General features: G+C 46.1%; 1 protein-coding gene across 2 annotated transcripts in view; it reads left to right on the forward strand.

Annotated features, from left to right (window-relative positions):
• Positions 1-4,159: 4,159 nt before the first annotated feature.
• SNX2 (sorting nexin 2) overlaps positions 4,160-16,403 on the forward strand; it is a 100,463-nt gene continuing 88,219 nt past the window's right edge. Inside the window, exon 1 of one of the 2 annotated variants that reach the window (XM_073624691.1) lies at positions 4,160-4,336. In XM_073624691.1, the coding sequence (XP_073480792.1) occupies positions 4,229-4,336 (108 nt within the window). In that variant the 5' untranslated portion in view covers positions 4,160-4,228. The remainder of the gene's footprint in view (positions 4,337-16,403) is intronic. The other variant, XM_073624693.1, reaches the window with a different exon arrangement.

The following is a 16,403-nucleotide window of genomic DNA, read 5'->3' on the forward strand; positions in this document are numbered from 1 at the left end:
CTGCATATTAGTGCCTCCTCATCAGTGCCCATCAGTGCCCGTCAGTGCAGTCTCATCAGTGCACATCAGTGAAGAAGAAAAATTACTTATTTACAGTGCATTCGGAAAGTATTCACAGCGCTTCACTTTTTCCACAATTTGTTATGTTACAGCCTTTTTTTTTTCACAAGAAAGTTATGTTACAGCCTTATTCCAGAATGGATTGAAGGGGTTGTAAAGGTTTGTTTTTTTTTAAATAACAAACATGTCATACCTCCTTTGTGCAAGGGTTTTGCACAAAGGGGCCCGATCCTCCACTTCTGGGGTCCCCCAGCTACGCTCCTGGCTCCTCCTCTTTACGAGTGCCCCCACGGAGACCCACATTCCCTGAGCACACTCATGTGGGCAGGCACGAGGCCTGCTGCAGCATCCATTGACAGACAGCAGGACTCGGCCCCGCCCCCGGCTCCTGTGTCACTGGCTTTTATTGACAGCAGCAGGAGCCAATGCTCTTGCTGCTATCAATCCAGCCAATGAGGACCCCAGACAGCGTCTGGAGCTGCTCTGCTCATCCCCGTTGCTGGAACGATCGGATTCAGGTAAGTAAAAGGGGGCTCTGGGGGGCTGCTGCACTTCAAAAGCTTTTTCACCTTAATGCATAAAATGCATTAAGGGGAAAAACCTCGAGGGTTTACAACCCCTTTAAATTAATTATTGTCCTAAAAATTCTACAAACAATACCCCATAATGACAACGTGAAAGAAGTTTTTATTTTAAATATTTGCAAATTTATCCAAAATAAAAAAATGAAAGAATCACATGTACAGAAGTATTCACAGCTTTTGCCATGGCACTCAAAATTAAGCTCAGGTGCATCCTGTTTCATCCTTGAGATGTTTCTACAACTTGATTGGAGTCCACCTGTGATAAATTCAGTTGATTGAACGTGATTTGGAAAGGCACTCACTTGTTTATATAAGGTCCCACAGTTAACAGTGCAAGGAATTGTCTGTAGACCTCCGAGACAGAATTGTGTCGAGGAACAGACCTGGGAAAGGGTACAGAATTTTTTTTGCAGCATTGAAGGTCCCAAAGAGCACAGTGGCCCCCATCATTTGTAAATAGAAAAAGTTTGGAATCACCAGGACTCTTCCAAGAGTGGGCCGTCCGGCCAAACCCAGCGATCTGGAGAGAAGGGCCTTAGTCAGGAAGGTGACCAAGAACCGGATGGTCACTCTGACAGAGCTCTAGGGTTTCTCTGTGGAGAGAGGAGAACCTTCCAAAAGAACAACTATTTTTGCAGCACTCCACCAATCAGGCCTGTATGGTAGAGTGGCCAGACGAAAGTCACTCTTCAGTAAAAGGCACATGACAGCCCGCCTGGAATTTGCCAAAAAGCACCCATAGGACTCTCAGACCATGAGAATCAAAATTCTCTGGTCTGATGAAACAAAGATTGAACTCTTTGGCCTGAATGGCAAGTGTCATGTCTGGAGGAAACCAGGCACCGCTCATCACCTGGCCAATACCATCACTACAGAGAAGCATGGTGGTGGCAGCATCATGCTGTGGGGATGTTTTTCAGTGGCAGGAACTGGGAGACTAGTCAGGATTGAGGAAAATGAATGCAGCAATGTACAGAGACCTCCTTGATGAAAACCTGCTCCAGAGCGCTCTGGACCTCAGACTGGGGTGAAGCTTTATCTTCCAACAGGACAACGACCCTAAACACACGGCCAAGATAACAAAGGAGTGGCTACGGGACAACTCTGTGAATGTCCTTGAGTGGCCCAGCCAGAGCCCAGACATGAACCCAATTGAACATTTCTGGAGAGATCTGAAAATGGGTGTGCACTGACTCCCCATCCAACCTGACAGAGCTTGAGAGGTCTGGCAAAGAAGAATGGAAGAAACTGCCCAAAAAAAGGTGTGCCAAGCTTGTTGCATCATACTCAAAAAGACTTGAGGCTGTAATTGTTGTCAAAGGTGCTTCAACAAAGTATTGAGCAAAGGCTGTGAATACTTACGTACATGGGATTTTTTTTTCCTGTTTTTTACTTTTAATAAGTTTGCAAAGATTTCAAACAAGCTTCTTTCATGTTGTCATTATGAGGTATTGTTTGTAGAATTTTGAGGAAAATACTGAATTTAATCCATTTTGGTATAAGGCTGAAACATAACAATATGTGGAAAAAGTGAAGCGCTGTGAATACTTTCCGGATGCATAGTACAACATTTTATAACAGTAACTAAGAAAAAAACTTTTTTTTTTCAAAATGTTTGGTCTTTTTTTCTTTTGTTTAGCAAAAAATAAAAAACCCAGTGGTGATTAAATACCACCAAAAGAAAGCTCTACCTGTCTCAAAAAAATTGTACAAATTTTCTTTGGTTACAGCCTTGCATGACCACGCAATTGTCATTCGAAGTGTGACAGCTCTGAAAGCTGAGAATTGGCCTGGGTAGGAAGGAGGTGAAAGTGCCGGTAGACAAGTGGTTAAATATATAAGCCTTTTCAGCTATCTACTGTGAATGATAAGACCCCTTTCACACTGAGCCGTCCCAGGCTGCAGCGGTGCTTTGCCGGTGGTATGGCGGCGCTGCCCCATTGTTTTAAATAGGCAGGAGCGGTAGAGGAGCAGTGTATTCACCGCTCCTCCACCGCTGCAAAGAACCTGCTTGCAGGACTTTTTGTGACGCCCTGCCAGTGGAGCGCCCAGTGTGAAAGCACTCGGGCTTTCACACTGGGTTTGCAGCTGAGGCTTTTTTCAGGCACTATTTTTAGCGCTGTAGCGCCTGAAAAACGCCTCCAGTGTGAAAGGGGTTTAAAGCAATGGCCTTCTAGGAAATGAAGAGGAGAGGTGTTTGTTGTCCCAATCAGAACAGCCTAGGGTGACCAAGGCTGCATTCACACCACAGTGTTTAAAATTGCAGGCAGATCTGCCCATGATTTGACAGCACTGATGTGTGAATGGCAAAGCGCAGAACTCGCATTTGAGATGCCATTCATTTGAGGGCCCATTCACACCTGAGCGTTTTCAGCTCGTAAAACCCTCATCTCAAAAGTTCCAAAACGGCCAACAAGTAAAATCTCATTAATTTAAATGGCCCCTCTTCCCATCTGAGCGTTCTGTCGCCTGAAGCAAAACGCCTGAAGCTCAAAAAAGTACATGAGCTTCTTTTTGGGCAGATTACAAGCATTTTTCTGCTTTTTACATTGGTGACCTTTCGACCTGTACAAAAACTCTGCAAAAAACGCCCCCTAAAAAAGTGAGGAAAAAACGCCTGAAAACGATACGCTCAGGCATAGTTCCCAACTGTCCCTGATTTTGAGGGACTGTCCCTGATTTGGAGCAATGTCCCTCGTTCCTCCTCATTTGTCCCTCATTTTGGTCTGATCTGTATAGTTGTATATAAAATGCACTTTTTATCTATCAAAAAGTGTTTTCCAGCACTAAATATTTCATCTGATTTCTAAATTGCTGCATTTATAAATTCCAAAAGCCAATATAAAGTAATATTAGTGGTAAAAAAAGCATTTGTGGGTTTAACAAATCTTGTTTTTTTTGTACAATTCTCCTTTAAGGGGGCGTGGCAAGGGGTGTGTCCTATGCCTGCATACTTTTGCTGATAGGTGTCCCTCATTCCCTTTTCAAAAATTTGGGAGGTATGTGCTCAGGTGTGAATGCAGCCTGAATGACACCTCAAATCGCGGTGCGGGTCTAATGCGATTGTCGCGTGATAAAACGTGCTGCAATCATGGCAACCTGCATCGCGGGACGCATATCACTCAAAAAATAGTTCAGGAGCTACTTCGAGATGTGGGTTTGCAGCGATTGCAGTACATTTTATCGCGTGACAATCGCGGTAGACCCGCACCGCGATTTGAAGTGTCATTCAAATGAATGGCATCTCAAATGCGAGTTCCGCATTTTGTCATTCACATATCAGCTCTGTCAAACCGCGGGCAGAGATTCAAAACGCTGAAGTGTGAATACAGCCTTAAACTCATGCTGCTACCAGCTCAGGACTGCTAAGCTGAAATACATAGGGAATACAGAGGGGAAAAAATGAACTGTTCCAATTGACCACAACAAAGATGGCCACCCTCAGCCGGAGTCCTATGATTTGATTGGCCGCTGTCACTTCCTGGTGCTGGTGGGCGGGTACACCGGGAAGTCAGGCGGCGGCACGTGACAAGTGTGAAGCAGGAAGGCAGTGGGCGGGGCGGCGGTGACAGTGGGAAGCGAAGATGGCAGCAGAGAGGGAGCCTCCTCCACTGGGAGATGGGAGACATTCGGAATTCGAGGAGCTGGAAGACGGCGAGGATCTCTTCGCCAGTACTGTGTCCACCATGGAGGTGAGGCTGCTGTCTGTGCCCCCCTTCCCCCCCTGTGTGTCCCCTCTCCGGGTGTCATGTCACTCTCTCTGCTCCCCTCATCACTGACAGCTCCCGGCCCAGCACAAAGGATGCCAGCTGGGTGCCCCCTCCTCACATCACCATGGTTCACATCCCTGTATGACAAGCCTGTGCTGGAAGCTGCACTGCAGCCCAAATAATGACCCCAGTGTAGATCACTGCAAGTCACACATCTTCCTAAACTGCAGGGAGGCATGGCAGCTTCCATCTGAGGTTTCTCATTTTCTGTCTAGTCCCCCTGTGTGTGGTGAGGTCCGGGGACAGGGATGACAGAGCGGTGAGGTCCGGGGACAGGGTTGACAGAGCGGTGAGGTCCGGGGACAGGGATGACAGAGCGGTGAGGTCCGGGGACAGGGATGACAGAGCGGTGAGGTCCGGGGACAGGGATGACAGAGCGGTGAGGAGCGGGGACAGGGATGACAGAGCGGTGAGGAGCGGGGACAGGGATGACAGAGCGGTGAGGTCCGGGGACAGGGATGACAGAGCGGTGAGGTCCGGGGACAGGGATGACAGAGCGGTGAGGTCCGGGGACAGGGATGACAGAGCGGTGAGGTCCGGGGACAGGGATGACAGAGCGGTGAGGTCCGGGGACAGGGATGACAGAGCGGTGAGGTCCGGGGACAGGGATGACAGAGCGGTGAGGTCCGGGGACAGGGATGACAGAGCGGGGACAGGGATGACAGAGCGGTGAGGAGCGGGGACAGGGATGACAGAGCGGGGACAGGGATGACAGAGCGGTGAGGAGCGGGGACAGGGATGACAGAGCGTCGAGGAGCGAAGACAAGGATGACAGAGCGGTGAGGAGCGGGGACAGGGATGACAGAGCGTCGAGGAGCGAAGACAAGGATGACAGAGCGGTGAGGAGCGGGGACAGGGATGACAGAGCGGGGACAGGGATGACAGAGCGCCGAGGAGCGAAGACAAGGATGACAGAGCGGTGAGGAGCGGGGACAGGGATGACAGAGCGTCGAGGAGCGAAGACAAGGATGACAGAGCGGTGAGGAGCGGGGACAGGGATGACAGAGCGGGGACAGGGATGACAGAGCGCCGAGGAGCGAAGACAAGGATGACAGAGCGGTGAGGAGCGAAGACAAGGATGACAGAGCGGTGAGGAGCGGGGACAGGGATGACAGAGCGGTGAGGAGCGGGGACAGGGATGAGGGAGCGGGGACAGGGATGACAGAGCGGTGAGGAGCGGGGACAGGGATGACAGAGCGGTGAGGAGCGGGGACAGGGATGACAGAGCGGTGAGGTCCGGGGACAGGGATGACAGAGCGGTGAGGTCCGGGGACAGGGATGACAGAGCGGGGACAGGGATGACAGAGCGGGGACAGGGATGACAGAGCGGGGACAGGGATGACAGAGCGGGGACAGGGATGACAGAGCGTGGACAGGGATGACAGAGCGGTGAGGAGCGGGGACAGGGATGACAGAGCGGTGAGGAGCGGGGACAGGGATGACAGAGCGGTGAGGAGCGGGGACAGGGATGACAGAGCGGTGAGGAGCGGGGACAGGGATGACAGAGCGGTGAGGAGCGGGGACAGGGATGACAGAGCGGTGAGGTCCGGGGACAGGGATGACAGAGCGGTGAGGAGCGGGGACAGGGATGACAGAGCGTCGAGGAGCGAAGACAGGGATGACAGAGCGTCGAGGAGCGAAGACAGGGATGACAGAGCGGTGAGGAGCGGGGACAGGGATGACAGAGCGTCGAGGAGCGAAGACAGGGATGACAGAGCAGTGAGGAGCGAAGACAGGGATGACAGAGCGGTGAGGAGCGGGGACAGGGATGACAGAGCGCCGAGGAGTGAAGACAAGGATGACAGAGCGGTGAGGAGCGGGGACAGGGATGACAGAGCGGGGACGCGGATGACAGAGCGGTGAGGAGCGGGGACGCGGATGACAGAGCGGTGAGGAGCGGGGACGCGGATGACAGCGGTGTCACCGCTGACACAAGGAGACACTTGTTGGCAGTCACAAGGTTCGCAGCACACAGGGATCAATGTCAGGGCAAGGAGAGAATGGAGAACACACAGTGATAGTGGGAAAGAAAGTTCTATCCAAGTGTGTGTTCTTATAGGAACTAAACCCTCCTATCCTTTACAGCCAAAGGAAGACAATCTTCCTCTCTAACCTGTCTCTAATCTGCAACTGCCATGGTGCTGCACATGTGATTAGTTATAACACCTGCCATTGGATGGAATGACAGTTTGGTTGAGCACACAAGCAAATGTGACAGTTAGCAATCCCAGCATGTGCCAAGAAAGTAACTGTTTTTTGAAACTTTTTTAAACTAAGGGGTTTAGTTCCGGTAAGACCCCTTTCACACTGGGGCGGTTTGCAGGCGATATTGCGCTAAAAATAGCGCCTGCAATCCGACCCGAAAGTGCCGCTGCTTTGTGTCCAGTGTGAAAGCCCTGAGGGCTTTCACACTGGTGTGGTGCGCTAGCAGGACAGCAAAAAAAGTCCTGCTAGCAGCATCTTTGGATCGGTGAAGGAGCGGTGTGTATGCTGCTCCTTTACCGCTCCTGCCCATTGAAATCAATGGGACACCGCGGCTCTACTCTGCAGAGGCGTTTTGCGGTGGTTTTTAACCCTTTCTCGGCCACTAGCGGGGGGGGGGGGAAACTGCCCCTCTAGCGGGCGAATATCGATGGTGAAGCGCCACTAACAATAGCGGCGCTTTACTGCCGACCCCGCCCCAGTGTGAAAGGGGCCTAAGGCTCCGTTCACCCGGGCGTTCCATTTCAATGAAAAGTGGACAGCCGTGCATTCCTTTGGGCAAACAGCAGTTTCTGTTAAAGTGGTTGTAAACCCTTACATATACTGAATGTAGTGACTGGCCTACAGAGATGATGATGATTATTATTATACAGGATTTACATAGTGCCAACAGTTTATGCAACACTTTACAAAAAAAGGAGGAGGGTACAATTGCACCCCTTTCACACTGAGGCAGTTTTCAGTTGTTTTGTAGTGCCTGTAAACTGCCTCTCAAACTTCCCCAGAGTGAACGCTCGAGTGCTTTCACAATGGGGCGGAGTGCTTGCGGGACGGGAAAAAAAAGTCCTGCAAGTAGAATCTTTGGGGAGGTGCGGGAACGCTGTATACACCGCCCCTGCCATTGAAATTAATGGGCAGCACCTGTAAAGCGCTTCGGAAACGGCGCAACATGGGTGTTTTTTCACTCCTCGCCCACTAGCGGGGGTTAAAAGCGCCCTGCTAAAAAAAAAAAAAAAAAGTTGCTAAAACTAGCGGCGATTTACTGCTAACGGTGCCCAGTGTGAAAGCAGCCGTTCAATTCAGAAAGAATAGGAGGGACCTGCTCATGGAGCTTACAATCTGAAACCATTCCTCCTACATGAGTTGTACCTATTTATCTGCAACCATCTCTTCTTCACGTCCGATCAAAGTCCAGAATTTATAAAGCTTGTCTGAGAGGGCAGAAAAAAAGGGACAGAGAGCTGAAGTTAGACTCTGAAGCGCTTAGTGAATAGAGCTCTCAAAGCTCCCTGCTCACAGGGACAGAGCTGAGGCTGCCAATGTGCTGTAGGGCCCACCATTGTCACCTTTTTTTTTCTTGGTGTCAGGAAAATTTGTCAGAAAAGACTCACCCTGATAGCAGAGGAACAAGGCAGCAGACAGAAATGATACTTAGTGCTATGGATTGAGACAAGTACACACTATAGAGAGATATGCTCTGTTCATACTTCATGTCTGAGGTTTACAAACCAGGGTGGATAAAAAACGATTTATTTATTTTTTCTTATCGGATTTTTTAAAAATTTTAATTTGGATTTTGTTTGATTTTTATCAAATTTTATTTTAATAAAATGCTTTTAGAGTAAAAATCTAATTTTAGTTTTATATTTAAGATACATTAATAATTTAGTTTATTCAGCAAAGAATGGAGCTTCGTTATGTAGCATGAGTCTGTATATTCTGCCATATTGTTGGTAAACTCATGCAATGAATGCAAGCTGAGATAACATGCACTGGCAATGCTATTGTGTTAATTCAAAAAATAATTTGAGTAGTTCTCCAACTATGTGTGATTAACCTAAAATCAGTTCTGATATCGTCTTTTTACTAACCTGACAGCTTACTATTCTAAATAGGAAACCTTCATTTTGTTTGCAAATATTAAAGATTCTAACTACCAGCAAGAATAAATCCTTACATTTAAAGAGCACCTGTCATTTCAGATCCATCATGTCAGCGCCCGTTAGCGGGCATTCACTCATCTGCTACCACCACATCCCTCACCTTGTGTCACTGCTGCATCACCAGCCGTCCCATTAAAGTGAATGGGACTGTCGGTGAGTCAACAGCGGGTCAGAGGAGGAGCGGCTGCGGGACAGAGATGACAGTTGCTCTTTAAAAATTTTGATTTAAACAAGCCTTTTTACTAGTGATTTAAATCGACTTGATTTAAAGTGGTGTTCCGGCCGAAATTATACTTTTAAAATAAAAATACCCCTATAATACACAAGCTTAATGTATTCTAGTAAAGTTAGTCTGTAAGCTAAGGTCTGTTTTGTTAGTTTATAGCAGTAGTTTGTTATTTTATAAACTTACAGCAGGCCGTGGTCATCTTAAGTGTGGGCATCTGAAGCCAGATTGTATTTCTTCTTGGATCTCATCCTTGCAGATCTCGCACATGCTCAGTGCAGTACAAGCAGTGTAATAGGTTTCAGGTCAGGTTTCCATAGCAATGGCAGTTTCAGGGGAAGTTTTCACCCCTTCCCAGAAGGCATTGCAAACAGGAAATGATGCGATGGGCCGCGGCCAGGGAGGAGGAAGTGAAAAATGAATACAGCAGATATACAGTAGGTGCTGAGAAAAAAAATTTAAAAATATCCAATTTGTTTACAGTGCACAGTTTAGTGAGGGATGCTGAAGAGTTGTATAAGTGGGTGGAATTCCACTTTAAGTCAAACCCACCCTATTTACAACCACTTTAAAATGGTTGTAAACCCTTACATATACCCAGTGAAGGGACTATCCTCAGGTGATATACAGAGAGGAAACAAATCCTTCTACATAAGTTGTTTCTGTATCTGCAGTACACTCTTCTCTATATCTGTCCAAACTGCTGAATTTATAAAGCTTGTCTGAACATTCAGAAAAAAGGGGTGCAGAGCTGATTGGAGGAAGAGGACACCCCCCTTCACACAGGAACAGAGCTGAGGCTGTCATTCTGCTGTAGGTCTCTCCTTTGTCACCTTTTTCCTCTTGGTGTCAGGAAAACCTGTTAGAAGTGACTCGTGCTGATAGCAGAGAAACTAAGCAGCAAACCGAAATGAGATTTAGTGCTTTTAATTAAGACAAGTACACACTGTTCATATTTGATATCTGAGGTTGACAACCATTAAGGTCTGTTTTTTTAAACAGATCAAGTCTGCATTTTTGTTCCATTTATAAAGCAGACGAAAATCGAATGTAAATGGGTGAAAAACAAATGTTAACAGAACGAAACGGAAGATAGATGTAAACTGAAACAGTTTTTTCTTAGCAAAAACATGGCTGAACAGAAGACACCTATGTGAAAGGGGCCTAAAGTATCTTCTATTGCTCTCATTCTCCTCCAAATCTTCAAATCCTTGTTATTTCACTGCTGTGATCTGACTTCTTGTTGGAGGTTACATTCGTTCTCCATGGTCCCTCTGTATGTAGGAATGTAGCCACCCTCTCTGGCTTGTTCCCCCACTATAGAATGTGTAGCGTGCACAGAGCAGTGCACATAACAATACTAACCTGCACTGCTCGTTCCAAACAAACAGAAGTGAGGGAGAAAAGGAGAGGTTTGGGGGCTCACAGAGAATGCTACAATGAAGAGGCCAAGTAAGAGAATTTCATAAAAGATGTATTACAGGCCAAATAAGTAGTGGATATGTTCTCTATCAGCTCACCCCCTCAGTTATTACCTCTTGTATTACTTGACCCTCCCTTTTAGATTGTAGGCTGTAATGAGCAGGGCCCTCTGATTCCTCCTGTATTGTGACTGTATCGTCTGCCTTTGTGTTGTAAAGTGCTGCACAAACTGTTGGCACTATATATAAATCCTGTATAATAATTTTGGGAGGATAAAGCCGGCCATGCATGGATTGAAATTTTTACATAAAAAATACACATGCCTATACTTACCTGCTCTGTGCAATTGTTTTTGCACAGAGCAGCCACGATTCTTCTTCTGGGGTGCCCTGACGGCACTCCAGGCCCCTCCTCTTCATTAGGAGCCCCCACAGGAAGCCACTTTCCCTGGGGGCACCTGTGTGGGCTTGCTCCCCGAGTCCCGATGCTGCATCCATTGACACAGACAGGAGGACTCGGCCTCGCTCCCCGCATCACTGCATTTGATTGACAGCAGTGGGAGCCAATAGATACTGCTGCCATCAATCTGTCCAAAGGACAATGACAGAGGCTGGAACCTCTGCGCTCATGCATGTCGCTGGATCGAGCTCAGGTAAGAAACAGGGGGGTTCTGGAGGGAGCTGCATCACAGAAGGTTTTTCACCTTAATGCATTAAAGTGGACCTTCGGTAATTTTTTTTTTCAACTTTCCATCTATTAAATCTTCTGCCCTTGTTTTAACTTTGGATAGTAAAACATTTTTTTCTTCCAGTAAATACCTCATACAGCCCACTTACACTTTCTTGCTTATTAAAATAAAGTCTAGGCTTATGACATCATGCACAGCTCTCTCTCTCAATGAGAGCTGGAGGTGTGTGTCTGTGTAAATCCAGGAAGTGAACAGGCAGCAGCTTCAGCTGCCCAAAGTTAAAATGGCTACAGCCAGACTCAGTTGAGAGAGATTTTTGCAGCATATTTGGCAAGTACAGAATCACAGTATATATAAAATATAATGCAAAAGTGGTTGGAGGGAAGCTACGGAATGGCAGTGATATTTTTTTCACAAATTATGTGAGTAGACTGCAGTTCTTCTTTAAGGTGAAAAACCTTGAGGCTTTGCAACGACTTTAATATTCTCCATGTCTGTACCTAAAATCCTTGTCTCCTCGGCACACCACCTGATAAGCTTGTGCTCCTCCTCCTTCTCCAGTGGTGGGCGGTCCTTAGCACTGCAGTGACATTGGTGTCATTCTATGCAACATTGTACTGTGATCCCAGGCTGTATGATGACGGACCCCCAGGGGGTGTGTCTGTGGCTTTTCGGGCTCACTGGAAGTTAGAATGGAACAATGGGGCAGGACAGAGGAAGATGAGGGCAGTGCTAGATCGTGGGGTGAGTGGGCAGTACTTTTTAAAACTCATTTATTTTTTACACCGTGAGGGCAAAATAAAGGGAGCTGAGGGCCTCATTCGCATTGGCACCCCTTGCTTAACTTTTGTAGGAGAAGTGATCTGAGAAGTAGAAACCTTTTTTTTATCCTTCACAGATCAGTTTTCTCTTCGTTTGGATGTAATGGCTTTAAAGCAGGTTTTGAGTGTATAATCAGGTCCTGAGCGCACAGAATGCTAAGCCCCCGTTCACATCAGCACAATTTGACCTGCGGTTTGACAGGTCAAATAGGAGCCTATTCCTGGCAACTGGTGCGATGCCAACTTTGCAGCACTGATTTCCTGCACTACTTTTGGCAACTTCGGGGGCGATTTCAATAGAGGTTTGTGCATGAATCTGCACTTATGTCTTTCAAGTTGCCCTCAAAGTTGGACTGAAATGCAGCTTTGAAATTGTGGGGTTCAGATGAACTTGCACAATTTCAAAGCCGTGTTTAGTGTGAACGAGGGCTTAATGCTGACCTTCCCTAAATGCACAGTGTGAATGGTGCCCATGAAAAGTCATGACATGCATTATAAGTACACAATGGTGGTTATTTACGAAAGGCAAATCCATTTTACAAAGTGCACTTGAAATTGCACTGAAAGTGCACTTGGAAGTGCAGTTGCTGTAAATCTGAGGGGTAGATCTGAAATGAGGGGAAGCTCTGCTGATTTTATTATCCAATAATGTGCAAGCTAAAATGCTGTTATTTTATGTTCCTTGCATGTCCCCCTCGGATCTACAGCGACTTTACTTCCAAGTGCACTTTCAGTGCAAAGTGGATTTGCCTTTAGTAAATAATCCGCACTGTGTAGAAATCTCCTTTTTAACCCCTTTACAACCACCTAACACATACGTGCATCAGCAAAATGGTGGGCTTTAACAAACACAGGTCAGACATATCTGTTGCTGGGCAGCCAATGTATATGTACTGAGAACACGCTCGCTATGTGCTCCCAGCATAGAGGTTGAGCTGTGAAAAACATGATTTGTAGATGGAGAGATCAGCTCCCGATGAGACTGCCAGTCAGTGGTCATGTGAGCAGCTGATCTTTCTCACAACCTGGTGTTCAGAACTTTGCCAGGGGGATGCCGGGGCAGGTGAAAAAGCGTTAAAGGCAAACAAATGCCGATTTAGTAGATCCGATGTGAATGAGGCCTTGGCCTGAGAGCTGGATTGATGCTGTGAATCTGAGTAGTGCAGAGAACGGATCCCCCATGTAGCCCCAGGCTGAGGTATTGGCGTATAACATCACACAGCTTCTCACCAGCTAATTGGTTTGGACAATATCCTCTGACTTTATTCTTATTGATTAAGTGTTCATGGTTTTTGGGTTTTGCCTTTACACCTCTTAGGGCTCATTCACATAGCCATCAAAAATGCTGCATGCAGATGTGTACAGTGCATTTTGTAGCACCCTCCTAGTTAGGTTGCTAAACTTAGTCTCCTCTGTAGTCATTTTAGCAGTGGTTGTTTTTGTTGTTGTTCTGGGTCTCGCAGACTGCAAGTTTAATTGCTTTCCCCTGCCTTCCAGAAAGTTCTGGAAATATAGGGGTGTAGGAAGGCAAATGAGCAGCATGAATATTTATGGGAAGGTGCGCCCAGAAGGAGGCTGAGGAGCACACAAATAGTCTGAGCTGTATCACAGTGTTGTCTTGTTCAAGCGATGCCACCTGTTTAGGTGAGGGGCGCCTACCCCCAGCCATTCTGCTGTTTCAAGTTGCTGTTCATTGAGGTCCTGGCTGTGGCAGAGCCAGGGGGCCTACATCTGAGAGGGTATCGGACATCCTGAGACTTCGACTAAGGATTCAGTCTGCATAGTTTCTTTCACTGGAAGGCACCTAGAGAAAGCCAAATTGGCATAGCTGCTCTCCTGGCCTTGTGTGTACCATTTTACTGCAAGATCCTGCTGACACTGTACTAATGGAATTGCTGGACTCTATAGTTCCTTTGCTTTGACAGATATATACTGACCAACCAGTCCCGTTTTAATAAAGTGGAAAGACTTTACGTTAATTTGAGCTGAGTAGTTCCTTTCATGAGGGGCCTTCATTCGTCTCCTCCTAGTTTCATATGGGAGAACTATCCTTTTAAAGCTGGGTCAGGTAGATCCCCTCTTGAGCAGTACATACCTCTGGAATCTACTAGTCTCTCATGGGAAGATTTTACTCTGAGCTGAGCGAAACTGTTCCTGAAGTTTGCAGCATAGAAAGTGTTTCCTCTTGTTTCTGTTGGCAGTTCTGGAGTATCCCATACTGCCCAGCACCCCCATCCAAGTTACCTAAAACAGACACAAAAAGTCACCCCCTAGACTGCTCTTTGTGTCCTAGTGCTTGAGCTATGCTCTGTGTGGGCTGACAGTCTCTGCATTAGTAAGGGAGAACTCTGGTCATAATCCTCTGCTGTGCATGTACAGTGACTGTGTCTTTGCCTATCATCAGGCAGTGGCCCTTTTTAGGGATACCAATACAGTTTTGTACATATCAGTATAGAAGTCAGTGGGCCCATTCACACAGCTGCTCCTGTCGCTCTGCATTCAGCGGCATAATAAAATAGAACTAAAACCCAAAGAAACATCCACGCTTACCAAAACATATATATAATGTGTGTGTGTGTTGCCGCTAGCAGCTGTTGTGTTCCCACACCTCAAAATTATGGAATATCAAAGTGCAGTGCAACAGTGTGAATAACTAAAACAACAAAATATCCAATAAAAAGTACATCAACAAATGAAGTCAATGTAAAATGTAAACCAAACGTGCTTAATAATGTTCAAATATATATATATATATATATATATATATATATATATATATATATATATATATATATATATATATATATATATATATATATATATATATTATAATATATAAATAATTTTTTTTTTAATTCCACTCTGCATAAAAATGAGTGAATAGGTGCACTGTGGTGGAACACTTTTTTGTTTTTATGCCAAGTTGATCACATATAAGAGAGAGATTCACAGAATGAACATTATTAAGCACATTTGCGTTTCATATGGACTTTTTATTGACTATTGGATGTTATGTTTTTTATTTATTTTTTATCCACACTGTTGCGCTGCACATAAAACAAAGCTGAATTCAGGGCCATATCATATGCTGTACACTGTTGTGCGTTTCCATGCATATGCCATACATGGATCATATTGGCTGTCACTGCTCAGGGTGAACACGTATATGTCAACAAAGTGTAGCCAGTGGCGCCATCACTGCTGCTGATGTCTATATGTCGGCCCTGAATGATTCATTTGTATGGCAGCAGGACATGAACAGAATGAAGTTGGGGATTCAGTATCATCTGAGGTCATTTTGCACACAATTCACCATTGCGGGAATGAATGACTCAGGGGCGGACATATAAACACCAATAGTGTGTAATTAGCTGCACACTGTTGATATGTACATGTCAGCTCTGAGCAGTAGCGACGGCCATTAGGGTCCATTTACACTGTTCACATGTAAACACAGCAATCAGGACATAAATCTATCCAGCCGTGGGAATGAAGGCCTCAGGTTGCTGATTTTTCACAACCAAACTAAACGTTCTATCCTTGTGTTTTTCATTCGTGGTGTTTATCAGCAGTGATTTGTGTATTAGAAAGTAGGAGTCCTGCAGGAAGAGGAAGCGGTGGATGTGTATTTTTCCACCTGGTAGGCTGGGCTCATTTTACTTGTGGAATGTTGTACACTTGTCTTCTGTTTGGTCATTTTTTCCTGTGGTGTTCAAAATGTCAATTGAGCTGAAATGAAATGTAGCACTAGATAAATGGGGTGTTTGTTATCTCTGAGAGTTGGTGCATCAGGCAGTGTGGTTGTACCAGTGCCATTAGTTTATCATGAGCTGCCTGCTGTATAGATATCAGGCCATGGAGGACTATTGTAAATGCTACATGTCAGAGTGAATATATGGCTGGTAACATAATAGTGATGGCATGCAGAGTTATTTGTACTCTTACCTAAGTACAGGCACATCTCTCGGGGTCCTCATCTACTTATTGGCTATGGAATGTGATGGGAAGCCTCACTGGTCAATAAGAAGAAAGGGGCAGATTACACAGCACCCCGGAGCGATCTGAGCTTGTTTTCCAGGAATACTTGCCCCCTAAGGAGGGATCTGTTACCAGACTGGAAAAGCCACAAGTTTTCTGATAGAAGTATTATTTATTTTATTTATTTCAGCTACTTATATAGCGCCGTCAATTTACGCAGCGCTTTACATATACATTGTACATTCACATCAGTCCCTACCCTCAAGGAGCTTACAATCTAAGGTCCCTAACTCACATTCATACACACTAGGGACAATTTAGACAGGATCCAATTAGCCTACCAGCATGTCTTTGGAGTCTGGGAGGAAACCGGAGTACCCAGAGGAAACCCACGCAGGCACGGGGAGAACATGCAAACTCCAGGCAGGTAGTGTTGATGGAGTGGTTGGGATTCGAACCAGCGACCCTTCTTACTGCTAGGCGAAAGTGCTATCCACTACACCACTGTGCTGCCCAAGTATATAGAGGTTGTTATTTATTTTTATTCTGCCAATGATTTCTTCACTGCAGGTTATACCTGTCTTTGCAGGCTTTGGGCAGCCCAATGATGATTTCAGCCATATGGGGTCAGCGAATGTGAAAGCCAAGATCTGAAGGGATCTCAATCTCAGCATTAGCTGACTTGGCATTATAGATCTATTCCCAGGAT

The sequence above is a fragment of the Aquarana catesbeiana genome, linkage group LG01 (genome assembly GCF_042186555.1).
Source record: "Aquarana catesbeiana isolate 2022-GZ linkage group LG01, ASM4218655v1, whole genome shotgun sequence".
In the NCBI taxonomy this organism is placed as follows: Eukaryota; Metazoa; Chordata; class Amphibia; order Anura; family Ranidae; genus Aquarana; species Aquarana catesbeiana.